The sequence below is a fragment of the Gorilla gorilla genome, chromosome 12, assembly GCF_029281585.2.
Source record: "Gorilla gorilla gorilla isolate KB3781 chromosome 12, NHGRI_mGorGor1-v2.1_pri, whole genome shotgun sequence".
Lineage (NCBI taxonomy): Eukaryota > Metazoa > Chordata > Mammalia > Primates > Hominidae > Gorilla > Gorilla gorilla.
Window position 1 is genome coordinate 69801605 of NC_073236.2, and position 27916 is coordinate 69829520.

Genomic DNA, 27916 nt, shown 5'->3' on the forward strand with positions numbered 1-27916 from the left:
TTTCTTTAATAATGAAATAATTTATTATTTGTTAACAGTTGAACAATACAGTTTACATATACACAGCAAAGATTCTCTAAAACATGTAGTAGTTTCTAAAAATGCATGTGCTAACTGTAGTAAAAAGCACCATTCTCTATGATCTTGACACAGGATTTACATTGGCGTCATATTTACATAAAGAAACATCTGGAAACAGAATAGCATACCCTTTCATCTGCTGCTCCCCTGTCAGGCTGTGTGTAGCATTAGGAAGATGGCCCCCGAAAAAGGATGGTAACAGCAATATTCCAAGAGCACCAATTCTAGGGATGGGGTAAAGGCAAGTTTGGTTGTCAGGTAAAAGCTAAAATGAAGAATGCTCCCTCAACTTGCCACCCCCCAGAGAGAAGAAATCAAAATGTAAAAATCTGGATAAATCTTAACATTGGGTGCCTTAAGAATTCTCACTTTATGATTTTGAGAGAAGGTCAAATACTCAATCTCTTCAGCCATTCAATAGCTGAATCTAGCAGTGCCTGTCAATTTCTTCTTTCAGAAGAATCTGAGAAAATCATCCATGTAATATTGATAATGAAAAAAACCATGATAAATCACCTACTGCACACCCACCCTCTAACCCAGTTATCTTTGAAAGCAAAGCACCCTACAGTCTATAGAGATCAGAGGATGTAGAATGAGAAAACCACCTCATCGAAAAGGGTCTTTGGGTTGTCTTCTACCAGGAAGAGTTTTTAAATAGGAGTAGCCAGCTACTAGACACGCTAAACACACTGCATCAGAGTCAAACATAGAAAAAGAATAGATTGACATGCAGGAAATTGCGTTTAGCCTTTTACTACCTGATGTTCAACACTCAGGGAAGGCAAAGGGGGACAGACAAACTTGGGGAAACAAAGAAGAAACAGAAAAGACCAGGATTTTAAAGTCTCCTGTGTGGTTCATGAAAAAATAGAAAATAAAAAAAGACCAAGACTTGGGGGAAGAAATAGACTGTAAAGGACAATGATAGTGGTATTCTCGCCAATACAGTATGGTATAAAAACCTAAATAATAATATGTGTGTATGTGTGTGTGTGTATATATATAGATACTTTTCAAAAATAAGTTCTCTCTTGAAAGGATGGGGAAGAGGCAAGAAGAAATAAGCCCACAAAATCTATTCTCAAGCTCCCAGATATTGCTAGATGGTTATTTTGAGCATCACAATCCTACCTAGTTTACACTTTTTTCTTTTTTCTTACCCCCCAGGATTTGCTCTTGGCCACTTTGGGGATGCAGAAGAGAGGCCCATAGGAAACTCAGGTTGAGGCCCCTTTGTTGCTTTTGAAAAAGTAGAGGTTAAAGGAAAATGCCCACCTTAAAAATTAAAAACAAAACAAAACAAAACACTCAAGTGGCCAACTGCAGGACGAGGGCCTACTTAATGTTCAGTTCTGAATCAACACTGAAATTATTTTCATCTTAGGTTGACAGGGAAAATCTAGGTCCTGCCTAAAAATGTGATGCATTTTGAATCACTAAACTAGCATTAGGTGTGTGACTACAGAAAGGAGCCAGCAGTTGCTATCAGCACCTTGAAGAATTCAAGATCTCTGCTTAGCAAAAGAAAACCAAAATACAGACGACCTGGGTGCTCGGCCCACCATTCAAAGCCAACAGGGGATGGAAAGCTATGTTTTCAGGATGTTACAGAAGCACACATATATATTTTCTCACTGCATGAAATTAAATTAGACTGTGTACTCTTATTTTTCCCACTTGCGTTATGATGGTATCAATAAGAGTGCAGTTTAGATTTTTTTAGTTTTTTTAAAATCAACTTTCACATAAAAATATGCATGTGCCTATATTTATACACATCTGTATTTACGTACAATTGTCAAAGTCTTAAAGGCTGGGGTTTATATCTCTGCCCATCCCCTCCCAACCCCAAATCCCTAATAGAAAGGTTTTCATCTTGCTTAAAAAGACAAAACAACTAAAAAGACTATAGCTCTTAGCAGTCAGGCTGGTGGATCAGTGAATGAGAGAGGACAAATTGGCGAATCAGGGCTGCCGATCAGCCGCAGGTGGCGCGGAGGATGGGGTTGGGGGGATTAGCTGCCTTGGGCTGAGTTTGCTGGTCCTGAAGATTACAGTTTTGGTTAGAGAGAGAAGCCTGTCTAGCATGCTGACTCGGTCTACCTCGAGCTTTGAAAGTAATGTCTAACCCTGCTGCCAGTTTATCACAAGTGCATTAAAAATATAGAGATCTATCAAGTTCCACATTTATATGCAATCAAACTGAAAAGGACCAGACAAACAGTGCAAAGGTCAAATAATTACTGTTTTATATTGGGACAGTACATTTCAGATTTCAACCAAAAGACAAAAATGCAGTTTAACTCAAAGGCACAACAATTGAAACACAGAAAATAATGGCATCTCTTGGATGCCTTATTTCTAAATTAAACAAAGAAGTACACAAATTTTGTTCCCTTCCCTCCCCCAGTGCAAGCCCACAAGCTTTTTCCAAAGTCTTGAGCTTCTGATGCTGTCCCGCATTGTGGACTTGTGAGGCGCTTGGATGTAGCAATGAAACAAAATGCTTGAGAGGTCTAGTGAATGGCATTCAAAAGGGACCTCAAAGTGCAGACATATCTTTTTCAAATATGTTACAGGCTGAACTGGCTCTTTGAACACTATCACTCTGCTTAAATCCAGGAAGCAGGCTTTAAAAATGCAAAAGGCATACAAGTTGTATTTCAGTGCAAATCTTTAGCTGGTTATTGGAAAAGATTCCAAAAATTAAAAAAAAAAAAAAAATCCTTTGTGTCACCTGCCCCTCCCCCCACCCAAAGCCAAAATGAAGAAAAAACAGAACAAAACAAAAACAGAAGAATTACAGATGACTTTGGAATCATTTAGGAATCCACTACTTCCAATCAGAATGTTTAGAAAAATACATTAAAGAATCATTTTTTAAAAAACACAAAAGTAATCTTGCTTTCTGAGACTGCTCTTCGGGTATAGAATGAGCTTCCGTGTGGAGTGCGTTTGAACTTTGACCTTAGCTGTGTGCGAGGTGCAGGCGCTGGGGGAGCTTCAGGCTGTGGTGTGCGAGTGACCGCAGGGGAGCGTGGGGTGGCTGCCCGCTGCCGAGTCAGCCGTTGAGCCCTTAGGTCGCAGTGCGTCCATGGATTTTAGGAATGTTCTCATCACTTTGTGACACACTCTGCTTCAGCATCACAGATTTTACAAATGGTTCAAATTCAATGAAAAAGATTCGCCAGAGGCTGAAAACATCAAGACCTCAAAAATATGAATGCAAAAATATTCAGGGGAATGAACTAATTTTGTAGATACCTACATACAAAGTTTCTAGAACATCTATAAAAGCACAAAGTCATAAGAATTTATTTTCCATTACATTAGTTTATATAAAATGAATAAATAGTATTTATAGATTTAATGTGTCTTATGTACATATACATGTGCTCTGTTTTAGCTTAAATAAAAATGCTACAAAGTCGGAGACCACTTAAGGGAGAAATCATAACCAAAAAGAAAAATCAGCCTTTTAAACTATCAACCCAAAAGCCTCCATAAAGAAGTTTCTGGGTGTGTCCAAAAATAATCAATAAGGAGAGGAGTTCTAGTAACGGTGTACCATCCTCTCCTGTTCACCTGCAACAGAGAGTAGAAATGTGGACTTTTTCTTTCACTGATAATGGCTACTAGCTCTGCTAGTGCCACAGCTCAGTTATTGCTGAAAGTTCAATAGGAAAATAGATTATAATTGGACCAAATGTCACTATTTTGGGGGGGAAAAAAAGGATAATCACTGTGTTAAGTGGGAAATGGAGATCTCATTTATCTCTGAGGTAGGAAAAAAAAATGTTCCAGAGACAAGTAGCATTAACAAAGTTGGAGGGGAGAATGTGCCTCGAGAGAGCAGAACACAGCGAGGTCCCAAGAACATCGCACAAAAAAAGATTGTACCGTTTTGTTTGTGAGAACAAACAATTTGGAACTTTGATGAGCTGTGCAACCCCAAAGACACACTATCAAGGTGTCCATTTTAAAGTGAGAAATACTGCTCCCATCCACACGCGGCGCGTCGGGGGAATGAGCATGTGCGGTGTGAAGGGCGTGTTTTCTAGAGGTATTCCTGACTTCCTCACTGGTGGTGAGGTCCACGGTTAAGTGCTCTTAAATGCTGCTTTCAAAGCTTACTTTGGAGTTCTGAGATCAGGATCTCAATTTCAAAAGTTTGTTTCCTTCAGTTTCCTAAGTACAAGACACACTTGGACATTCCTCCTGGGCAAGTAACATAGTAAGCCAGAAAACTGGAAGAAAGGTCTGGGAGAGGACACGAGGAGAGCAAAGAGGGGGATTGCTGAGATGTGGACATTGCTTATTCGGTCTAAGAATTCTTGGATGCTTCAAATTGATTGGAATGTATAGTCTCTCAGAGACAAATTTTTATGGCGAGAAAAAGAGAAGCTAGTGGATGCAATCAGAAACCCACAATCCTAAGCACTTCCTTGAAAACAGTTACAAAGCTGATTTTGGTCAAGGTGGGACACTGAAGTTTACGTGCAAGGGAGTTGTGGGCAGGTCCAATACGTTACCTAATCAGAACCAACAGGGAGAACCTTCAAGGAGACAGCCGCAGTGCCCACTCTCTTAGAGACCAAGACACGCCTTGTGACTGTCCTGCAGCTTTATTCTCTTGATGCTGGTGCTGGAATAGCCCTCATCACTGCCGAGGCTCTGCATGCTGCCCCGCTCGTCAGAGTCGCTCACACTGCTGCTGCTCCAGTCCAGATCACCTGTGAGATAGTCCGTGCTCTCCACGTCAACGTCAATTTCTTCTGCAGGGAGGACAAGAGAGAAGGACATTGATGAAAGCGCTCTGCAGAAAACTCAGGCGTGGTGGCTCATGCTTGTAATCCCAGCACTTTGGGAGGCAAAGGCGGGTGGATCACTTGAGGTTAGGAGTTTAAGACCAGCTGGGCCAACACAGTGAAACCCTGTTTCTACTAATACAAAAATTTGACTGGGTGTGGTGGCTCACGCCTGTAATCCCAGCACTTTGGGAGGCCAAGGTGGGTGAATTACTTGAGGTCAGGAGTTCGAGACCAGCCTGGCCAATATGGTGAAACCTCATCTCTACAAAAATACAAAAATTTGCCAGGCATTGTGGTGCGTGCCTGTAATCCCAGCTGCTTGGGAGGCTGAGGCAGGGGAATCGCTTGAACCCAGGAGGCGGAGGTTGCAGTGAGCCAAGATCACACCACTGCACTCCAGCCTGGGTGACAGAGCAAGATTCTGTCTCAAAACAAAACAAAACAAACTAGGCTGAAAACCGACCCCAATCAAACTCTTCTGGGGTTGTCACCTAAGTGTTAGCAGGGAGAAGGAACCTGTCACTGGAGGTCACACTGTTTGACTTCTCTACATCATACCCAGTGTCTTAGTTCTTTTTACACTCTGCCTCCTGTCAGCAGTACTGAACCCCTGCTCTGGGGTTGGGGAGGACAAGGGAGACAGGGAGGAGAGTGAGAGGGGCTCACCCCTGTCGGAGTCAGAGCGCTCCGAGGAGACGGTGGAGCCGATGCTGTCCATCCGGATCCTCTCAATGCCCAGCTTCTCCAGCTGCCTCTTCAGGTGTCGCTGCTCTCGCTGAAGCTGGTCTATTTGGTGAACGGCTTTTCTGTCACAATCTTCAAGTTTCTGCAAGTCAAAGGGGAAGTTTTTGGGCCCCACAGGGAGATCTCTAAATGGGCAATGGCCCCCGCATCTTCCCTTCTAGCAGTGGAATGCGCCACACTTCCTCAGACGCCTTTCGGTGCCACTCATCAAGCTTCTCCCTGAGACAGGAAGTTGACTGGCCAGTGACTCCTGGCTTCGTCTGACTCTTCAGCATCGCCAGTGCTGGGGGTACTTGTCCTGTCACAGGGATTCTGGGGGTGAGCTCTCACATACTGGCACCCTGGTAGCCCTCAGTTTTAGTATCAAAAAGACTGCAGGCAGCAGTCCCCAACCTGATCTCTCTTGTTTGCAGCAATCCCCTGAACACCTGATCTCCGGACTAGAAAACTGCACTTGATGGGAGCTTAAGAAACACACTTCCATTTAAAACTATGTTTATTCAAGTACATGTCCCAATTACATAAGCACTTTTTTGTGTCATGCCAAATCTCAATTAACTTCTGTTTGTTAGCAGGAAATAATAGTCCCTTTTGATGTCCTGATTCTAATTTGTCCAACAGAAGAGTTTAGAAAACACATTTCCATAGAATACTCATTTTTACAAATCTGCCCCCAGCTTCTCATATTCTTCAGATAATTAAGAAGATTGTTTAATTGTAGCTGTTTTGCTTTAAATAGATGTTTTCTCCCAGAATTGTCATGAATGCAGGCTTCTAACCATAATTAAAGTAACATTTGTCCAACTATAATATGATTATACAAACATGCTAAACAGGGATTTTGGCTGTGGCTCTCAAGACTTTGAATCCAATTCCCCTTACCCTTTGTTATTCAGGTAGCAAAGAGAGTGTCAACTCTGTGCCCGACACCCTAGGAGGTGCTGGGGCTGCGAGGTGAGCACAAAGACCCAGTCCCCTCCCTCGTGGGGTGTATAGTCTAAGGATTGAGACAACCCAATGGTCACACAAACCACTGTCAAATGTCAGTTACGACAGGGCTAAGAGATACCCAGTGATGGGACCACCTGTCACAGGAAGGAGGTCACTGAGTTGGGAAAGTCAGCGAAGGATTCTCAGAGCTAGAGAGACTTGCACTGTGATCTGAAGAATAAGTAGAAGTCCTCTAGGTGAAGAAGAGAGAGGAAAGTGTACCAAGCAGAGGGAACAGCATTGACAAAGGCCCTAAAGTAAGACAATATGACAGTGCCAGGGACTGGAAGAAGGGCTGGAGAAAGGGGAATTGGGGAACAAGATGGTGCTGCAGAGGCAGGTGAGGACCAGGCAAGGCAGAATCTGGGGCAGGCCAGGTGACAGAGCTTGTCCTGAGCCACAGAAGAATTTTAAACAAGGTCACATGTTGATTTGCGCCTTGGAAGGACTGTTCTCAGGAAGCATGGAAAGCAGACGGGAGGGACCCAGAGGGATACAGGGAGACCTCTGAGGATTTTATTGCAGTAGACAGTGGGGATGAAGATGGAAGTAGACTGGTTGTAAAATATTCAGGCCTTGGAGATAGCCTAGATATATGGTTAAGGAGCAGGAGCTATCACGGACTCCTGAGTTTCTGGCTTGTACAGCTGGATGGAGAGTTGGATGGACCATTTAACCTTTGGTGCATGGGAGTGAGAAACACTCACTTGGGTTTTGAATATGTTGCATTTGAGGTACCTGTGATTCATCCAATAGCCAGACTGGAGGAGTTCAGGGGAGAGGACTGTCCTGGAGATGTAACAACAGACAAACCCTCACTGAACAGGTAAAGATAAAGCAGCAGCCCAACAATACACTTACCTTTATGTGCAATTTGGCTTTTGTTAATAAACTCAACGTAGTGTGTCGACTTGATTCGGGTCCAAGTGGCACCAGCCCCTTCAACTTCTCCAGGCACAAGCGAAGATGAGCCCGTCTATGAAAACAAGACCACAGTAGCATTTGAGAGTTTCACAGTGGGCCAGAAGCACCCCAGGCAGAATGAGTTCTCAAAGAGTGTGAAGTTGCCCAGGCCTTGCAATGGCAAATGCTACCAATGACCTTTTGCTGAATAAACATATTTTGAACCAGACAACTCTGGTGAAAACCAATGAGAAGCAAAATCCAAGGTTTTCGAAGCTAAGTCTATTGATAATACAAGTGCTGGGGTAGGGAATAATATCTGCTATTACATGGTCATTCACATGTGTAAATACTATATACAGTAATGGTCCCTGACTCATGATGGTTCGACTTACTGTTTTTTAAATTTATAATGAGTTTATTGAAGTATTAAATGCATATTAGACTTGGGATGTTTTTTATTTATGATGGGCTTCTTGAGACATAACCCCATCATAAGTCAAGGAGCATATATATCCGTGGAGTTATTTGTTGAAGCTTTATTTGTAATAGCAAAGATTGAAACAACCCAAATGACCAGCCAGGAGGGAACTGGTTAAGTAAATTATGCTACATCCACACCGTGGAGTACTATGTAGCTATCAAAAAGAATGAGAATGTGCTTTATGTCCTATTAGGAAAGATTTTCCAGATATATTGTTAAGTGGAGAAAAGCAAGATTCCAAACTGTGAGTATACCATGCTATCTTAAAGATGGAGGAAAACAAGAATCTATATTTATGTTTTCTTGTATGTAGACAAACTCTGGAATGACACATAAGAAACTGGCTGGGCAGGGAGAAGGCAAGGAACAGTCAGACAGAGATAAGGAAGGAAGTGATGGGGGTTTTTACTGAGTCATTTTTTATACTTTTTGTTCTTGGAGTATGTCAGACTGATGCAATGGCACGGAGTGGGAGAGGGAGAAGGGCTGGATGAAGAAGCAGCCACGGTAACTGACTGAAGAGATAGCACGAGAGTTGCTCCAATTTAGAAATTTACATTTCCTTGAAATGGTTTGTGCTTTATTCTAGAACCTGGAAGATTCTATGAATGTAAGAAGCAGCTGAGATTTGGGGGTTTTGCTTAAGCTTACCACCTCCTTAAAGCCTTCCCAAGCCATCCTAGCTCACAGTGATTCCTCTATTTTCTAAGCACCACTTAATTGTTTATACTATTCACTGGGAAGTTCACTGTACTGCCTGAATTGTTTCATATTTCTTACTTAAGCATTCATTGCAGTCTCCTTAGAAAGTCAGGGTTGCAGCTTAATCATTGCTGTGCTGCCACCGTGCCTCAAACACACACATGCTTAATAAGTGTTTGCTGAATGGATTATGTCATCTATTCAACTAGACTTTAAGCTTCTAGAGGACAGAGTCCATCTCTACTGCATCTTTGCACCTTCAGCAGTGCTCAGAGTCTTCAGGTTTTAGATAACATTCATTGCCCACACACAACCTACTTGGAGCAGAGCTCCCTGGAGTCTAGGAGGCTCCCCTCCAGCTGAATTGGGAAACAATGCAATGCCTTATAGGTTTGCCCTTTTTCCTCTTAAGAATTGTACTGTAATAGCAAAAGTTGAAAATGTAGACCAAAGAAAGGAAATGGCTTCAGAAAGCTATAGGACAGGTGAATATGCATGATATTAATGTAAGAAGTCAATTCACACTCTCCAGGGAGACTTCAGGATGTTCCCCTAAGGCAGGGCTAGTAAGCAAGGCATTAGACTTCCTTCCTTCTGAGCCTCCTGCCTCTTCTAGGTCATGAGGAAGTTGTCCTAAACTCTCCAAGGGTGCTCTAAGGCTTGGCAAGCTTGGGGAGTACAGCATTCATTTCTGAGCTAGGAAGAGGTAACGGGACAAGGGCTTTACCATTTTGTAAGTCTTTCACTTCTTCTGAAAAACCTGTCCATGTGGCAGAGTCAGAGCAAAGACTCATGTTACAGGTTTGCTCCTCCCACTACTGCATGTGGTGGGGACCAGGGAAGGGAAGAAAACTTGTATGTAAAATATACTTGGTCATCTTGGATAATATTCTTCAAAAAGAGCCATGAAAATAGATCATGTTATTAGAAACACTATGAGAAAGTATAATTTATACATTTATAAATTTGTCTATTTCTTGCCATAAAACTTATAGACTAATTTTCTTTTTCTTTTCTTTTTTTTTTTGAGACAGAGTTCTTGCTCTTGTCGCCCAGGCTGGAGTACAGTGCCGTGATCTCAGCTCATGGCAACCTCCGCCTCCCAGGCTCAACAGATTCTCCTTCCTCAGCCTCCCGAGTATCTGGGATTACAGGCACCCGCCACCACATCCGGCTAATTTTTGTACTTTTAGCAGAGATGGGGTTTCACCATGTTGGCCAGGCTGGTCTCGAACTCCTGACCTCAAGCGATCTGCCTGCCTCAGCCTCCCAAAGTGCTGGGATTACAGGTGTGAGCTAATTTTCCAATTAGAAGAAAAAGTTCAAAAATTAAAATTATATTTAGATATTTTTCAGCCAGCTTGTTATTTGCAAAGACTGCATGTTTCAGAACAGTGTCATATTAGTACTTTTATGATGTTGGTTTATATGCAGATATGAGTGTGTGAATTTTTTTAGGAAGTTTGTCCACTGATAAAAATATAATAAAGTCATCTTTTGATGCATTGTCATTTCTAGCCTTATAGGAGTCTTGCCCAGAAAGTGCAATTTTCACTACCCAAATGTGGGTTTCCAAAGAACACTCCTAGTTGTGAAACTAGAAATAAGCCATTTGACTAATTCCAGCTGAGACTAATACTTGTTCATTCAGTGTTTTCTGGCCTAGTTCTACAAAAATAGGACCAGAATTCTTTCTGGATTTTTGCAGAGACCCAAAGCCAACTCTGTCTTTGGCAGTGTCTGCCTTGGCCTTCTCCAGCGCCTCACTGCTGCAGCCTGATGGCTGCCCCCTGCCCACATGCCACTGCCTGCAGACATCCCCACACTGGTGCCCGGGCCAACCACAGGAGAGCAATGAAATATATTAAGTAGACTCAGTTCCATCATATAGTAGTGAAATCCAATCCCTGAACCAGATAAAAAAGCAAACAGACCCCTCTGTTATGTACAGCTCCTACCAAAGCTCTCCAACCCTGACACACACACACATACACAGACACACATACAGACACACAAACTCCTGGGATCTAGAATCCCTGAGTACCCACGGAGCTCCCAGATCCAAAACAAGCAGAACAAACACCCGTCTCAGCTCTCTTTTCTCAGTTCTGACTACTCCTGTGCCCTGCTGTCCCATTTTAAACCAGGTCAAACTCCCATTTGGGGAACTAGCAGGGGTTTTGCCATATATCCTCAACAGGAAGCCACCCGACACCTCAGTGTGACCCAGGAAGTTGACTCTCCTCCCATCACATCTTCTTCAGTCTTCCCTCTGTTGCCAAGAGCTACCTCCCAGCTCCCTGGCACCCGGCTGCCTCTTCCTTTAGCACTGATCCACACTGCTTTGTACCTAGGCCATGGACTTTAACAAACTTCACCTTCTGACTCTTCAGAAATATAACTTTAATTATTCTGAATAGGCTGATATACCTTTGGTCTACAGTGGCATAAAGAAACCAATCTTTGAACTATAATAAGTCATGCTCTGAATCAAGTATGGCCCATAACTAGTAATAACAAATTTAGATACAACTATAGATTCTCTTCAGTAAGTTTTAAGTATCCCAAATTTTGTTTTTAATTTTTTAAAAAAATTCTGACTCAGTCACTATGCAACCAAATATTAATGCAGTGATTAAAAGTAAGTGTCTGGAGAAATGTGGTACATATACATAATGGAGTACTATTCAGCCATAAAAAGAATGGGATCCTGTCATTTGCAACAACATGGATGTAACTGGAGGTCATTAGGTTAAGTGAAATAAGCCAGGCACAGAAAGACAAACATTGCATATTCTCACTTATTTTTTGGGTGTAAAAATCAAAACAATTGAACTCACAGACATAGAGAGTAGGAGGGTTACCAGAGGCTGGGAAAGGTAGTGGGGGTGGGCAGGAGGTGGGGATGATTAATGGGTTAAAAAAAAAAATAGCTTGAAAGAATGGATAACACCTAGTATTTGATAGCACAACAGGGTAACTATAGTCAAAATAATTGTATATTTTTAAATAACTGGAAGAGTAGAACTGGACGGTTTGTAACACAAAGGATAAATGCTTGAGGGGATGAACACCACATTTTACTTGATCTGATTATTATGCATTGCATGCCTGTATCAAACACCTCATGTACCCCATAAATATACACACCTACTACATACCCACAAAAATTAAAAATGAAGTTAATATTAAAAAAAGAGTAAATGTTTGAGATCCTGGCTCTGCCACTTACTCCCTGTGTGACCCTGAGCAAATTACTTAACTCTGTGTAGCCTCAGTTTCCTCATCAGTAGAATGAGGGTGACAAGCGCCTCCCTGGGAGGGCTGTCATGGGTATTGACCGAGACAAGGTATGGAAGCCCTTGGGTCAGGGTCTGACAGGGAGTACTCTGTATACGGTAGCAGTTATTCTTTCAATCCTAGCTTCCTCTGTAGAAGGAGAATTGCTGTGAGCAAACACAGATAATAATAGCACTATGATATTCCTTTTACAATCAGTAGAGAACTCAAAAATGTCTCACTAGGCAGACAGAGGCTATCTGGCAAAATCCACTTTTCTGAATACTTCCTTGAAGAAAATGGACATCTTTTGTCATTAAAATAATTAATGGAAAATCTAATCCATTTTCTATGGAAACACAGAAAGTGCTTATGCTAAAAGTACTATTTCTTTACATTTACAAAATTAGCAAGGGTTTTATAAGGCCAATGAATGCAAAATAAAAGATTCCTTTATTTCCTGTTCACATCATTGAGAGGCAGGGGTAGAAAGGATTCCAAGGTTGGGAGGGAGGCAGCTGCCTCACTTCTGCTTGCTGCAGGAGCAAGTGTCCTGAAGAGTCTGGGCCTCCCTCCTTGATCTCGACTGCAATGGCCAAAGGAGAATAAAAATAGAGGCAAATATGTATTGACTTGGCAAGTCCAAGCACAGAGATCTTCACATATCTCATGTGCAATAGCAAGAAGAAAGTATAACATATTGAGGAGCAAATTTAAAACAGGTTGGGAAGGATCTATGGGAAGAAAACTATAAAACTTTGTTGAAAGACACAAGAAAATTGAGTAAATGAAAAAAATAGCAGATTCCTGGATATGAATCCTCCAAACAAAAAATGTCAATGTTCCTCAAGTTTGTTTACAAATGTAACACAATTCCAAGAAAAAAACTCCCAACAGTGTTCTTTTTAACGCTGGGACTACACTTCATCTAGAAGAATAGATGTGTGTGACACTGCCAAAATTTTTGAATAAGAAGAATAATGAGGAGGAATGTGCTGTACCAGATATTAAATTGTATTATAAAGCTTCAATAATTAAAAACAGTGTAGTACTAATACAGGAATAGGCAGACAAATCAAGTGAATAGGATAGAAATCCCCAGAAACAGACCTAAGAATAGATAGGAATTTAGCACATAAAGGAGATAACACCATAAATCCTTAGGGAAAGAATGGATTATTCAGAAAATGGCAAGAGAGTGAGGAGGTTAACATCAAAATAAATTCCAAACAGATTAAAGATTTAAATATAAAATATATTCAGATACCATGTATTTCTGCTGTTAGTTTTCCTTAACTCTTGCCAGCCATGAATTACGGAAAGTAAATATCCAAGTAAAGGAAGTTATTAATGAAGAAGGTGCCGAGCTGTTTGAGGCACCAGCTCCTACCAGAGCTTTGGCACTGATAGAAGGCACCTGGGCTAACTCAGACAATTCTGACTGTAGCTCTTCTTGTTTCTGCCTCCAGACCATGCTTCCTTGATTCTATCTATGGATCTCTCTCAGGCTAGTAGATCTGCAAATTGGGGAATAGATTCAACAGAGTAGGATTATTAGGTAGATGGTGCTATCTGTAGATAGTGCCTCCTGCATTAAATATACTATCCTTAAAGTTCTTCCTGACTTGGATGTAATCAAGACCAGAAGTGGTACCAAATGAAGGGTGTGTGGGTATGTGTGTGTGTTTGAAGGAAGCACTGTTATCTGTGATTAGTTCTCTTTATTGAAAGTGTAACAGGCTGGGCCGGGCGCAGTGGCTCACGCCTGTAATCCCAGCACTTTCAGAGGCCGAGGAGGGTGGATCACTTGAGGCCAGGAGTTCGAGACCAGCCTAGGCAACATGGCGAAACCCATCTCTACTAACAATACAAAAATTAGCCAGGTGCGGTGGCACACATCTGTAATCCCAGCTACTCAGGAGGTTGAGGCACAAGAATCACTTGAACCTGGGAGGCAGAGGTTGCAGTGAGCCAAGATTGTGCCACTGTACTCCAGCCTGGGTGACAGAGCAAGACTCCATCTCAAAAAAAAAGAGAGAACTATTATGTTATGTTCTGCTGCTTTCTTAGGTCCCAGGCTATATTTTCTTTCTTTTTTTTCTGCATTGTCAACCAGGCTGGAGTGCAGTGGTGCCATCACAGTTTACTGTAGCATCAACTTTGCAGACTCAATCAATCCTCCCACCTCAGCCTCCTGAGTAGGTGGGACTACAGGTTTTTTTTTTTTTTTGGTACAGATGGGTCTCACTATGTTGCCCAGGCTGGTCTTGAATTCCTGGGCTCAACTGATCCTCCCACCTCGGCCTCCTAAAGTGCTGGGATTACAGTTGTGAGCCAGTGCCCCCAGCAAGTCTTGGGATACAATATTGAGTAAGATCAAGTCCCTACCTTTGAGGTAATTAAAATTTAGTTGGAGTGCTCAAACATGTAGATGAATTATTGCAGAATGATTTGTAGGAGCTATATTCAAACCGTGATAGATATCAGCTCTCACCTAAAGTTACAGAATGGGCTCTCCTTTGCTCTTACCAAACATGTTCTTTCTTTTCCCTCACCCTCAAACATCCCATCGGACTTAACTTCTTTCCAAGTTTTCATAGCCTATCACAACCTTCTTTTCCTTTCCAAATAGATCACCCTCAACAGGGTAGCCTGTTTAACTCTGAGGTTTCACCATTTTATCACCTATCTTGGTGTGGGCACAGACTTACCCAATTAAATAGCATCTTAAATCCTATAAGATAATTGGAGTTTGAACAAAAATAATTTTAGATATGGGTATGTATGAGCTGTATAATAAGGAAAAGAAGGTATTTAGTATAGAGTAAGAAGGAACAAGTTTTATTAATGGGACTTTTAAAATTAATCCCTTAAAATGTCAAGGGTCACAAGAGATTCTGCACTGAGAACAAAGCCCTACTGGGTTAAACAGGAAAAAAAAAAAAAATCCAGGTGAAGACTACAAGTCACGCTTTGAAGAGGGAAAAAATACTTTCCTCCTTTTTCTAAAATGATCCCTTTATAAACAATTGCCAAGTGCATCATTATTACCAACTTAATTGGAACCCTAAAAGGTTTTGAAGATTTCTCACAATTGGGCTGATAAATCTTTGTAGAAAATACAAAGATAGTAATATACTCAGTGAATAATACATAAATAGCAGTTAACAGTGGCTACATTTTGGAGAGATAAGGTCACTTCATTATTAAAGTATGAAATACATAAGTACACCACATTAATATTTCCTTTTCAGAGCCTAATTTTCAAATACAACATATATATTATAATCATACCTGTTGGCTCTATCCCATTATTTGACTATTAATGCCTATGACAAAAAGTAAGGGAATAGCCCCAGGGTCCCAGGTAGGAGACTGGAAATTGGTCAAATGACCAGCATGTGTCTCTCCTCCAAGTCTTGCCAAAGGCAGGTGTCATCTACTCAAGGGTTATAGTACAAGGAAGATGATTCTTGTGGTACAAATGTGAGTTCTTCTCCAGACCATCAATATAGATTGGATTTATACACTGATCGCTGTGTCTCTCCTTCGTAATAACCTTACCCCATGTTGCAACAAACATGGACTTGTTACAACATCCCAGAGTGAAATCTGAATGTGGTCAAGAAAGTTCAGAAACAATAAGAGTGATGCAATGCATACCACAACTCAGGCCCAGTGCAAAAGTCAGGCCCCAGCCCTTCCCATATAAGGGACTTGGTCATTTGAAAAATCAAAAACCCAAAAGGAACAACTACAGGGACCTGTAATCAATTAGAATGTTCTTCCAGAAGAGACCTGACTGAATTGATTTCTCATGCCAGACCAGATGCCACTGAAATACTGTTTGACCAAATGGAAATAACAGCTTAGATTGGGCTGCGGAGTCTTCCCCATGGAGCACACATGGAAATCTTCTGTCACAGGGTCAGAAGACTCTGGCAGAGGTAGTAGCTCTAGACCAGGCACCTAATTCTAGCAAGAGCTGCATATGTACCACTCCAGAAAAATGGATGTCTACTATTAAAGGAGATGCCAGAGCCATCTTTTGAAAAAATAGTCTATTCTACCACCTGGCTCCTGACCTATTGGCTGTAGCTTACATGTGTTCGCTCAGTCTCCATTTGCTGAGGGATTCATTGAAAGGCTTTGTTTTAAATTGGAGGAATTCTCAGTTAAGAGAAAGAAATAGCAGAATTATCATCAATAAAGGGTATGTAACAACAAAAGATTCAAATATGTTTATATTCCAACAATAATCAATTAGTTAACTAAGATGGGAAACCAATAGCAATCTAAAAATATATAAATCCAGGAATACCTTTTACAGGACATGTATAAGACCTGTGTGGAAAACTTCGCTACAAAACTTTGCTTAGAGACAGAAGAGAGATCTGAATAAATTAAGGCACATACCAAATCCTGGATGAAAAGATCTAATATATAAGCATGAACTTTTAAAGGTTAATTTATATTGGAATTATGCAATGTCAATTTTTAAACTCCCCAAAGAATTTAGGGGTTGGGGAATTCACAGATTAAAATTTTTTTCAGGAAAAATAAACTGGTGAAAATAGATAAGGGCAAGGAAAAAAAAAAAGGAGAATGAAAGGGTATATATTGGCATAGGAAGAGGAGATGGATCAATGGACTGGAAGAATAAGTCTAGAAAGAGACTTAGCCATAAACAAAAATTAAGTATACACCAAAGGCAGCAACTCGAATCAGTGAGGGAAGACTGATTCTGTATAGCTAAATGATAAACTGGACAGTTATGTGATAGAAAAAGTGTCAATATCTTTCATATATGTCCTTTATATTATGGAAACTTTTTAAAATAAAGAAAAAGATAAATTCTTTAGTAGAAAATTGGGCAAAGGCTATTTAATAGACAATTCACACAAAGAGACACACAGTCAAAGACATAAAAATTGTTCAACTATGCTAGTAGTATGAGAAATGCAAATTAAAACAAGTTGCCTGTGTGTTTTTTTATTTTTTACTTATCAAACTCATAAAGGTTTTAAGTTATAACATCAACTTGTGAAGTGTAGGGAAAATACTGCCTGTAACCTGCCTGGTGGACAATCCAGCAATCCTAAAAACGTGTTCACCACCAATTCCATAGCTATACATTTATCCTAAGGAAATAATTACGATGTTGGACAGAGATTTTTCCACAGGTGGTTTAAGAAAGCATTGTTTAGGTTCTGGGAAGAATCTAAACTAGGGGACTGATTATATGAGGTTTAACGTATTCATATAATATAATACTGGGCATTAAGTAATGTTGAAAAAGGAGATTTAATGACATTGGAAAATGTTTATAACTGGAAAAGATGCTACAAATTATTACTATATGATCCCATGTTGGTTAAAAAAAAGTACACACAAAAGTCTAGATGGATATAGAACAAATGTTAGCAGGTGTTACCTCTGGGAGGCCTATTACAGGTGATTTTTATATTCTTTGTGCTTTTCTGAATTTTCTAACTTTCTACACAAAACTATATTTTCAGTTCTTTTCCAAAACAATTGGAAAGATATATTTCCAAGTTCCATTGGTTTACTCTGAGTGCTAGAACTATGGACGATTTAAATTTTTAGTATTATTTTCTATATTTCTCAAAATTTTCTGCAAGATTAGTTTAAAAAAAGAAAAGAAAAACCACACACACACACACATACCCCACCCTCCCAAGGGTGTTTTCTTAGGAGATCAGACCCAGAAAATTAGCTAAAATGCAGAGAAACACAGGCCATGTGCTGACTGACAAACCCCCTGTAGAGTGATATTAATCTGAGCTCCTCCACAGCAGTGCGTAGCCTTTACTGGATTCTGTAGTCCCAGCACCTACTACACGGCATCTTAGGTGCTCAACACCTATTCTGTTGAGTAGAAAATACTATCACCACCACCATTCTAGAAGTCTTTTCTTTTATTGTCCCACCAATGCGAAGATACTTCAAAGTGTTGGTGTTGGGTGTAATATCCTTACAGTGGAGTCCTGATAACATAGAGTAACACTAATTATTTAGAATCTCTAAAGTGCCATAGAAAAGGTTTCCATTCAAGAAAACTAACCCAAGTATAATCAACTCTGCAATATCAAGAAAAGGGAAAATCCCATTGTTAGAAGTTCTTTTCCTAAGTTGCCTTTTCTTCTTCTTCCTTTTTTTTTTTGAGAGCCATGGCAATCTTTTTACACTTGATTTTAGCCAAAAGGCCAAGAAGCAATGAAAGCCATGATAATCTTTTTATGCAATGTTATCAGGTAAAAAATGGCTAAAGTATATTAGCATTTACCCGAGTGGTATTCTTTTATAGAACTCAGCTACTAAAACCAGGGAGAGTACAAAAACAGCTGTTCAGCTGACCTCCAAACCCTGAAGTTCTTAAGCATCCACACTAATAAAAGAGTGCAGCCCAGCAACTTTAACCTCCCCTGAACTGCAGCAACCAATGCTTGCTTAAATTAAGTAAACTGAGTCCTGATTTTCCTTCTGTTCTGTTCACATGCTCTAGACTAGAAAGATTATCAAGACCTTAAAAGACCAAATTCCAAAAAAGAAAAGAAGGAAACTAGATAACTAACCCTTCAACAAGCAAAAGTTGACTGGTCATATACAAGCAAGCTCAATTACAGGCAGCTTGCCTAGTGGTGACTTCACGTTCAGTTTTCCAGAATTTTTACCTCTAGCTTCTTGTGCACATCTCAATCTTAGCACTTAGTATATTAACTGAAACTGTCTCTGCATCTTTCCCATTGGACAAACTGCACATTTTTCTGGGATGGGGACCTTGCTGATTTAATACCCTACTAAGAACGCATTTAATACCCAGTAACATGCACAAGTTCTGGGGCCACCATAGACAGAAAATAAACATCCCTGAGGTGCTATAATAAATAATACAATTGACATTCTGTGGCATTCCTGCAGAGGCAAAAGTCACAAAGTTTTAGTAAGTCTTTATGTGAAGCGATCAAATTTTAATAATAATAAAAATAAATACCAAACTAAAGTATTAGACGGGCGAAGAACTAGAAGACTTTTCAGCAGAAATAGTCTCGGTTTACCCACATCACTGCAAAGGCAGGAAGAAGGGAGAGAATCTGAAGAGAAAATCTAAAGATGAGAAAGAGAAGCCACAACTGACTACCTTTCCCCTTTAAGAAGAGATACTTTTGAGTTTCTAGTTCATGATATGTAAATAGCTAAAGCATAAAGGAAGCTCCAACTTAAAACATGGTCGGTCACAATCATAGAACAATTAAAAGGGAAGACGATGGGATGAGCAGAAGCATATGTGCAGTGAGGCACACTCACCATCACACACACACACACACACACGAAATTCCATAGTGGAGTAAAGCTAACCGCCCTCTTCCTGGATTCTACCTGCCTGGGAAGGGTTTAGTCTGCCCTTTCACTGATTAAACATAAATATCATTCAGATCCTGACTTTCAGAGTCAGGCTCCTTTTTCAAAGAGGGTTGGCAGGAAATAACCACATGTCTTTATAGAGCCATCATTACACATCCTTTTCTTGTTCATACAGGGCACTGAGAAAGCACTCAATTTGGATGGGTAGCCCGCATTTCAAATTGATGGGAGCTCAGAGACCAGAATGAGGCTAGTTCAATGGTTCTCCGCCATGGCTGCACATGAGAATCACCTGGGGAGCTTTTGAAACATACGAGTGCAGAGCCTCAACCCAAACCAATTAACTCAGAATTGCTAAGGGTAAGGTCTGGGCATTATTTTGTTTGTTTGTTTGTTGGCTTTTAAAAGCTCCACAAAAAGTTATCATTAATTTTTTTCAGTATGGTAAAAGCAAGTGGTTTTTTTGTTTTTATTGTTTTGGGTGTTTTGTGTGTGTGTGTGTGTTTTTTTTTTTGGTGTTTACTAGAGATACAAGAAAATTTGCTTTAAAATACTTCATGGGAATAGGGGGTTTGCTTACAGAAGACTGGCAAAATGTTGATAATTACTGAAGCTGGGTAATGGATACATAGGAGTTGATTACATTAGTCACTCTACTTTTTTTTTTTTTTTTTTGAGACGGAGTCTCACTCTGTTGCCCAAGCCGGAGTGCAGTGGCGGGATCTCAGCTCACCGCAACCTCCGCCTCTAGGGTTCAAGCGATTCTCCTGCCTCAGCCTCCCAAGTAGCTGGGATTACAGGCACGTGCCACCACACCTGGCTAATTTTTGTATTATTAGTTGAAACAGGGTTTTGCCATGTTGGCCAGGCTGGTCTCGAACTCCTGACCTCAGGTGATCCACCCACTTTGGCCTCCCAAAGTGCTGGGATTACAGGTATGAGCCACTGTACCTGGCCAGATTTGAAATTTTCTATAATAAAAAGTTATTTTATAGAATCAGCAGAAATAAACCTTTGTTCTCTACCCTCACCAGAAAAATATACAAGTGTATGTGTATAATGTATTTAATATAAAAATATGTTTAAAAATACACAGAAAGCTTTGCAAGTGATTCTAATGTGCAACCAGAGTTGAAAACCACTTGGCTGCCTCACTGAAGGAGGGGCAACTTGATTTGGAAAATAAAGATTTAAGTAAGCAGCAAGAGGCAATCCAGGTGAGAGAGATTCCACTCAGGCTGCGGCAAGATGGAGCCCAGTGAGGGTGGCAGGCCTCCTCTAGTTAGGCACCATCTCCAATTTCTGCCATGCATACATTTGCCTGAATTTTGAGACTCTTCATTCACAAGTAAACTGCAAATACACATACATACACATGTTAATACACATGTGTTAATATATACATACATGTATATTATGTTTGTGTATATATATCTGTGTATATGTATTTTAGATAACACTGCCAATTATATTGAGTAGCATGTAATTTTTTAAAAACACTATTTGTGGAAATGTTGCCTCTGACTAAAATGCTTTGGTCTGTGGAATAGTCATTCAAAGGCCTTCTTCAGGAGTAGGCTGGTGGGGGTGAGGGTTAGGGGTGTGGTCTTTTAACTGGCAAGCTCTACATCTACCTAAGTAATTTATGAGCAATGCTGCTTAGAGGGCGCTGGGTGAATTCTGAAATCAGGTGCTACTAGTGGGAAAAGTCAAAAAGAGCAACCAAGTTTGAACTGCATGAACAGAGAATGCAACAAAGCTCCCCGCATTCCACCTCTCAAATCCCCAACTCACCTATTCTTCTCCATTTCATTGTGAGTTGATCTGAAAGAGGGAACAATAAGAGAAGAATAAGATATTTTTGTCTTAAAGAACTACTTCAACACCAACACAATTCTTTTAACTTCTTTCTCTCCGAAGTTGATAGGAGAGATGTAGAAAGGCAGAAAAATTCACTGGGCTCTACTAAAAAAATTAGTCCATTTGAAGAGTTAGATAAATGTAAATCCTAAAATAGAGTTCAAGGTAAAGCGACAAACCAAGAAGCATGCCTTCTCTAGTGGAAAAATAATCCATTTTAAGACAAGAAATAAAAGGGGTCTATTTATACAAAAACAGCTGCACGATGCAATGTGAATTTGCGTTATATAATACGACAAAGCTTTCTGTAGGCTAAGGGTAGAACAGGGGAGGTAGCACCCCTACCCCACCCCTGCAGTTTTCCCTAGGGGTAGCATACACCAAAATTTTGTGTAAAGTTGCTTGACTATATTGTTTTAAATAGTAAAATAACCCCCTTCCCCAAACTTCTGACTCCCTGAAGTAACTATCATGTACAAGATGCTACTGTTAAATAGCAACCAAATGATTTTAGGAAGGAGTTTCCAAAGTTCAGCTTAATATAAAGACGATAGGTTGGTTAAAGCAGAAGTTAGTGAAATGTGAAGTCCATCTTTGCCACTGATATACTGTGGAATGAATAAAATTCTTTACCATCCTGTTACTGGTTAACCTGTCTATAAAATGAGAATAAAAATAATTACGAATTATTTACTGAACAAGTATGGACCAATGAGGTAACAGCTGTAAAACTGATTAGAGAGCCTTGGATGAAAGGTGAGATGGATATGAAACCATATGATTAGTGTATTTATGGCTGACCTTAAAGACAAGGTCTGGCCTAAGACTTTATGGACAAGTTACCATAAAGTCATAAGAAGTCAATGTGGCCCCTTTAGTGTCCTCCTCACACAACCCCTTCCTAACCAGTTATAAATTTGGAAGAAGCTACCAGCATTATAAAGGAGCTGAATCTTGCTTGACCTTTCTATGAAAGTTCTCTAGAATTTAACCAGCTCAGGAATTTACTCCCTGGTTCAGCTCATGAATTCTGTGGGGCCATAATCAGCACCTTACTGGGCTTAGGAAATAAATTCTCACAGCAATCATGGAGGAATACCACCTCAAGAGTGCTCAGCCACTCATTTACATCAGGGGCACGAACACCAAGTTCACTCATCAGAGAATGGGGGTAAGGACAGTGAATGTGGGGGGATGGCAGCGGAAGTGAGGAGGTTGTCTTGAAATGAGAAATTTCCAACCTAGCATTAAACTTCTCTTTCACAGGGATCTTGGGAATCAATTTTTATTCACGAAGAAAAAATAAATGAGAAAATGACAGTATTTTAAGTTTAGAATATTTGTTTTCTAGGTAAACAATATATGGACCTCATGTATTCAAACCAATCCAAAATTGGTTAACTTAAAAGTTTCAGGCTAGGCACAGTGGCTCACATCTGTAAGCCCAACACTTTGGGAGGCCGAGGCAGGCGGATCATGAGGTCAGGAAATTGAGACCATGCTGGCCAACATGGTGAAACCCTGTCTCTACTGAAATACAAAAATTAGCCAGGCGTGGTGGCGCGTGCCTGTAATCCCAGCTACTCCCTTGAACGAGGGAGTCGGAGGTTGCAGTGAGCTGAGATCGTGCCACTGCACTCCAGCCTAGCGACAGAGGGAGACTCCATCTCAAAAACAAAACAAAACAAAACAAAACAAAACAAAACTTTAAAATTGTCAGGCATGGTGGCTCAGACCTGTAATCTCAGCACTTTGGGAGGCTGAGGCAGGAGAATTGCTTGAGCTCAGGAGTTGAAGACCAGTGTGGGCAACACAGCAAGAGCCCATCTCAATTAAAAAGAAATAAAAGCTTTACACTGATTCACTTGGTTATCCCTCAGCATTCTCCAGTCACATTGTTCTGAAGGTTTATTGCCTTCAATGGCCAACAGGATACTATAGTTAACAAGAATCTGGCATATACTGCAAACCTTTGGCTCTAAAGCACATGGCATTTTAACTTTAACTGGGACTAGTAAGTTCAAAGCCTGACAGATTTTTTTAAATGGATGAAAGTAGATGGGCATAGTGGGATCCCAGCACTTTGGGAGGCTGAGGTGGGTGGATCACTTGAGGTCAGGAGTTCGAGACCAGCCTGGCTAACCTGGCGAAACCCCGTCTTTACTAAAAATACAAAAATGAGCCAGGCATGGTCACGTACGCCTGTAATCCCAGCTACTCGGGAGGCTGAGGCAGGAGAATCACTTGAACCCAGGAGGTAGAGGTTGTAGTAAGCCGAGATGGTGCCACTGCATTCTAGCTTAGGCAACAGAGCGAGACTGTCTAAAAATAAATAAATAAATAAAATAAAATGGATGAAAGTATATGCCAACAGTTGGTCGAGATTACCCTCTTTAACTGTAGACAAGGACCACCCCTTGTAGGTGGAGGAGAGGAAAGTGAATAGGTTGAGAAGAGAGTAGAAAATAACAGCACACAGGAAATTCTTACCAAAATATTTCTGGATTCTTTGAAAATATATAAACTAATAAACAGAGTTATATACTTATGCAAAATTCTGAATCCCCAAAATAAACTTTTAAACAAACTCCATAGGAAGCAAAACTTCTTCCAAAATTTGAACAAAATTTTTAAAACTACAGATTTTATTTGATTACTTGAGTGTTAAACACATGGTGCTTTTTAAAGCGGGACTTACACCTAATGGCTAGAGCATTACTGAAGTGCATCTAGTTTACTGAAACTGAGTTATTAATAAAAAGCAGCCCTTTCAAAAATGATCAGTTCCGAGACTGCCAGCCACCTCCATTGATGGGTAAACATTTATGTTTTTAATTAAAGCATTGTAAGAACACATTGATACCTTGTGTCAAAACTATTTTCCATGTGATTATGGAAAACAATGGATAACTCTGGAATCACTGATAAAGGTCAAATTTCACCATTTAAAAATACACTCTAATAAAAAAAAAACTAAGCCAAATTACGGCGTATCTGAGATAACCAGGAAAAATTCTTGGGTTCAAAAACACTCCTCATGTCAGGTCACTCTAGCCACTGTCTTATAAAACAACTGGGTGGCAAGTCCTGAACTTCCTCTTTCACATGAGTGCCAAAGCTTGCTTTACTCATTGAACAAAACACACTTTTAAGAAGTTCTAGATTTCAATTCTAAATAATTAGTAATTGACTTCAAAAATCAGTAGGAAAGAAACTTCCATCTTCCCATATTCCAGCAGTTCTACGGATAATTTCAAAAACAATTGATATTCACAATTTCATTTTCATTTTTGTTGTTTTAATAAGCAACTAGAGAAACGTGAATAAGATCTGCATTTTCAGTTCCCAAGAAGTTTCCTATGTGGCAAAATCTTATCTTTTATTGTCCAAGGAAAAGTACTTCCCTAGACTCTACAAGCAAAAAGCACAGCATTTCAACCTGTATGAACAAGAATAAACTGTTATCCAAGGGTTATGTAAACCAGCAGTAATCTCTCCCTATCCTTTACCTCAGTTCAAAATTCTGACCATACATGGCTGAGGATATAAAGCCGATTCAAACCATGGGGTCAAGCTGCTTTCTCCGTTATGATTGCTTGTTCCTCAGAAAAGGAGCTATTCCAAATGAGTCATGAAGGAAATGATCACACTGAAAGAAAACTGCCTGCTCTTGCCTCACACGTTTGGCTGGTGCTACCTCTAGGTTTAATCATGGTCTCTCAGAAATCCTTACACCATTGAATATATTACACTAACTCACTGTCAGGTGTATGGACAACTGTGATAATCCCCTGTCTCTAACCATGGAAAGCAAACCAACCCATTAACAGAAGGATTTGTAGCCCTTTTTTTTTTTTTGGCATAGTACTGATTATTAAAGAGAAGATACTAGAAAGAATCCATTTCTTGGCTTAAGATTCTTAACTACTATTATTTTTCTTTCCTAATCACCTTTTGGGACCAAGCCACTTCAACATCTCATTTTCTTATCCCCACTAGTGAACATCCCCTACAACCTTCCTGTGAAACTAAGGAAAAAAATAAAGTGTTAAGGTATTAAGCCTCAATAAGTAACTTGGACAATTCCTCTCAAATCATTAGTGGACAATAATAAAAGCAAAAATGGATGATGCTTTTCCAGAAAAATTAACTGAAAGGCCTCAAAATTCTTCTAAACAAAATTAAAAAAATACTGTAACAAAATGCAACACAGCTTAATTGTTTTTATACCATTGCATATTACAAGTCAGTATTAACAAGAAGTATTAAGAAGGCACTTTCTTAAAGTGCCTTCATACCCATGCACAAAACTACTGGCTACCACCTTCAGGTAATGCTAAGGTGGGAGGACAAGCAAAACCTACCAGGTAATTACCAGGTTGATCCTTCAAGTGCCATTTTTATTCAAGGGCATGGCACAAGTAATGCTGCTCACATCCTATGGTTCCACTAACGATACTAAAGAGGTAAACCAAGTACAGAAGACACAGCAAGAACAAGTGATTTTTAGGTTTAAGTGGGAAATTCCTGGTCTGTATTAAGCCACAGAGGATATCCAAATAGATACTTGCAAGGAGTTATTCATGAGGGTGAGGGAGGGATAAGGATTCTAAACCAGTGACGAAAAGGTCAATGCTTTTAATTTACTGGCAGGAAAGGTATAGTTGAAGGGATCTAATAGAACAAATTTCCTAGCCAACTATATTTTAAGGGCAAAGAAGGGGGGAAACGGGCAGCAACATTGATGGACTATTTGCATGTACCAGAAACTATGCATAGGACTTTAATATGTGATTTAACTGACCATGAACCAAATCTCCAGTGAGATTCACAGCTTTTAAGAACTACGGTATAAGATAATCGATAAGGCTAACATGGAAAGGTTGTAGCATATTAATATTTTGGTATTATATATTCCTCTATCACTAAAGAGGTAGGTTTTAACCTCAGTCATTCCTCTTTGCCATTACAAATAGAGATGACAAATTAGAGTATCAAACAAACCACTGTATTTAATTTACATGTCAAGTATGAGATCCTAACACTTATGCCAAGTCAGGTACTTTAATGTGTTTATAAAATCATTACTATGAAAAGTAAAAGAAATGGATAATGTCCAGCATTTTGACTTATAGAAAACTTGCCCTGAATCTGCAACTTCTGAAGGGAAAATACTGTCACCGTTGCTAATCTCACTTGAAGCTTCCACAGATTTTTTTCATCCAAAAGGGAAGAAAAGTGAAATTAAATTTTGAATAAAGTTCATAAAGAAATGTAAAACATTTCTATTTTTCTTTTCAGTTCCCTCAACCCAAACAGAAACAGCTTCCTGCAATGGCTTAAGTCCATGTGTACCTTACTGAATCATGACGGCCACAATGTAATTTTATAGGGTTATAATCACAACAGGCAACTTACATTCAGCAGTTTGTGTCACCTACAATATAATCTAAAAGACAGAAAGAAGTATTTACCAAATTACCTGCTACTGCTGTTATTCTTTTTGGATTTGTTCCTCCGTTTTAAGGCATCTCTGTCCTTGTTATTGTATGGTAACATGGAGGCATAACCATGTTCAGCTTCTAGAAAACAGGAGGATCCAGTTAATGAATGGGCCCAGAATATTTAATACTCTCTCCTCTCTACAGTATTTCCTTTTTCCTTTATTTATCTTTAAAAGAATATTGTGGAAATAATTAAATGGAGTAAGGTGGAATTCTGAGAACAATGATTTAAAAAAAAAATTGTGTGAATATCGTCAGTTCGGAGCAGGTGTAAGGAGGATTCCAGCTGCTCATTGTTGAGAAAGACACAGTAGTGGCTAAGCTCACGCAGCCTGGGTTTGCCACTGGCTACATCCAGCAGGTTGGTGCGGGTTAAGTGGAACCAGCTCAGGCGAAGGTGCGGGGCAAGCACCGTGAGCCGGGGACCGGGAGGCGCTGCTCCTCTGCCCAGGAGACTGGGGCGCCGGGCCCACCTGGGGGCCGGCCGGGACCAGCCCGGGTGAGGTAAACCAGGGAGGCTATCGGAGGGGGCCCCGGCCACCCACTCGTGAAGGGCTGGGGAAGGGGCGGCGTTCGGGACCCCGGCGGGCGGCAGCCCCTTCTCCACCCCATTCATTGCTTTGGGGCAGCGGCGGCTTCCCTTCGGACCGCGCGTGGGGAGAGCCGGAGGGGTTGGGAGCGCTCGCGGTCTCCCCGCCTCCAACCACCCCCGGAGCGGCTGGGCGCCCGGACCTGAGGCCGGCCCCACAGGACCCCCGGCCTCGTTTCGAGTGGACCCCTCCCCGTCCCCGTGCACCTCTCTCCCGCCGCTCCAGATAGTCGGCCGCCTCCAGCAGCATCTGGATGTTCATCCGAACCGCCGCCGCCATTCTGCACCGGGGGCCGGAGCCACGGGACCAACCCCCACTGCCCACGGGCTCGCTGCCGCCGCCGGACCGCTGTGGGGACCGCTGTGGAGCCCGCTGTGGACCCCGCGGAGCAGGGCTGAGGGAGCCTCTCTGGCAACCACGCTCGACAAGAGAGGGAGGGGGCCAGTGAGCTGGGCACCGCCGACACAGTGACAGAACCCGGAGCAGAGCAGCAGCCGCCACCGCCGCGGAGTGTTTATCCCCGACTCACCATCTCCCCGCCCCCAGCCCCTTCTCTTGACAGGCCAGCTTCGGCCGCGT

At 40.9% G+C, this 27916-nt stretch overlaps 1 protein-coding gene across 4 annotated transcripts; it reads right to left on the bottom strand.

Annotated features, from left to right (window-relative positions):
- Nucleotides 1–27908, bottom strand: MXD1 (MAX dimerization protein 1). 4 transcript variants are annotated; one of them, XR_002004671.4, is made up of 7 exons: nucleotides 27544–27874; nucleotides 26726–26825; nucleotides 21178–21207; nucleotides 7491–7605; nucleotides 5562–5721; nucleotides 4617–4859; nucleotides 1–305 (listed from the first exon to the last, which is right to left on the bottom strand). XR_002004671.4 is itself a non-coding variant. In XM_004029361.5 (6 exons), the coding sequence occupies exons 1-6, from the start codon at nucleotides 27614–27616 to the stop codon at nucleotides 4672–4674; spliced, it is 666 nt and encodes a 221-aa protein (XP_004029410.4). In that variant the 5' UTR covers nucleotides 27617–27908; the 3' UTR covers nucleotides 1–4671. The 4 variants fall into 4 exon arrangements, 3 of the variants coding, with proteins under 3 accessions (XP_004029410.4, XP_018876499.3, XP_055234019.1); XM_004029361.5 differs by having other exon boundaries at nucleotides 1–4859; nucleotides 27544–27908; XM_019020954.4 differs by having other exon boundaries at nucleotides 1–4859; nucleotides 27293–27874.
- Between the last annotated feature and the right edge of the window lie 8 nt (nucleotides 27909–27916).

Bases quoted from the DNA above. Each gene is read 5' to 3' on its own strand.
- MXD1 (XM_004029361.5), bottom strand. From the start codon at position 27,616: ATGGCGGCGGCGGTTCGGATGAACATCCAGATGCTGCTGGAGGCGGCC. The intron at 7,606-21,177 runs GTGAGTTGGGGA...TTGTTTTCATAG, and splicing joins AATGAAATGGAGAAGAATAG to ACGGGCTCATCTTCGCTTGT. The intron at 4,860-5,561 runs GTGAGCCCCTCT...TCCTCCCTGCAG, and splicing joins GCGCTCTGACTCCGACAGGG to AAGAAATTGACGTTGACGTG.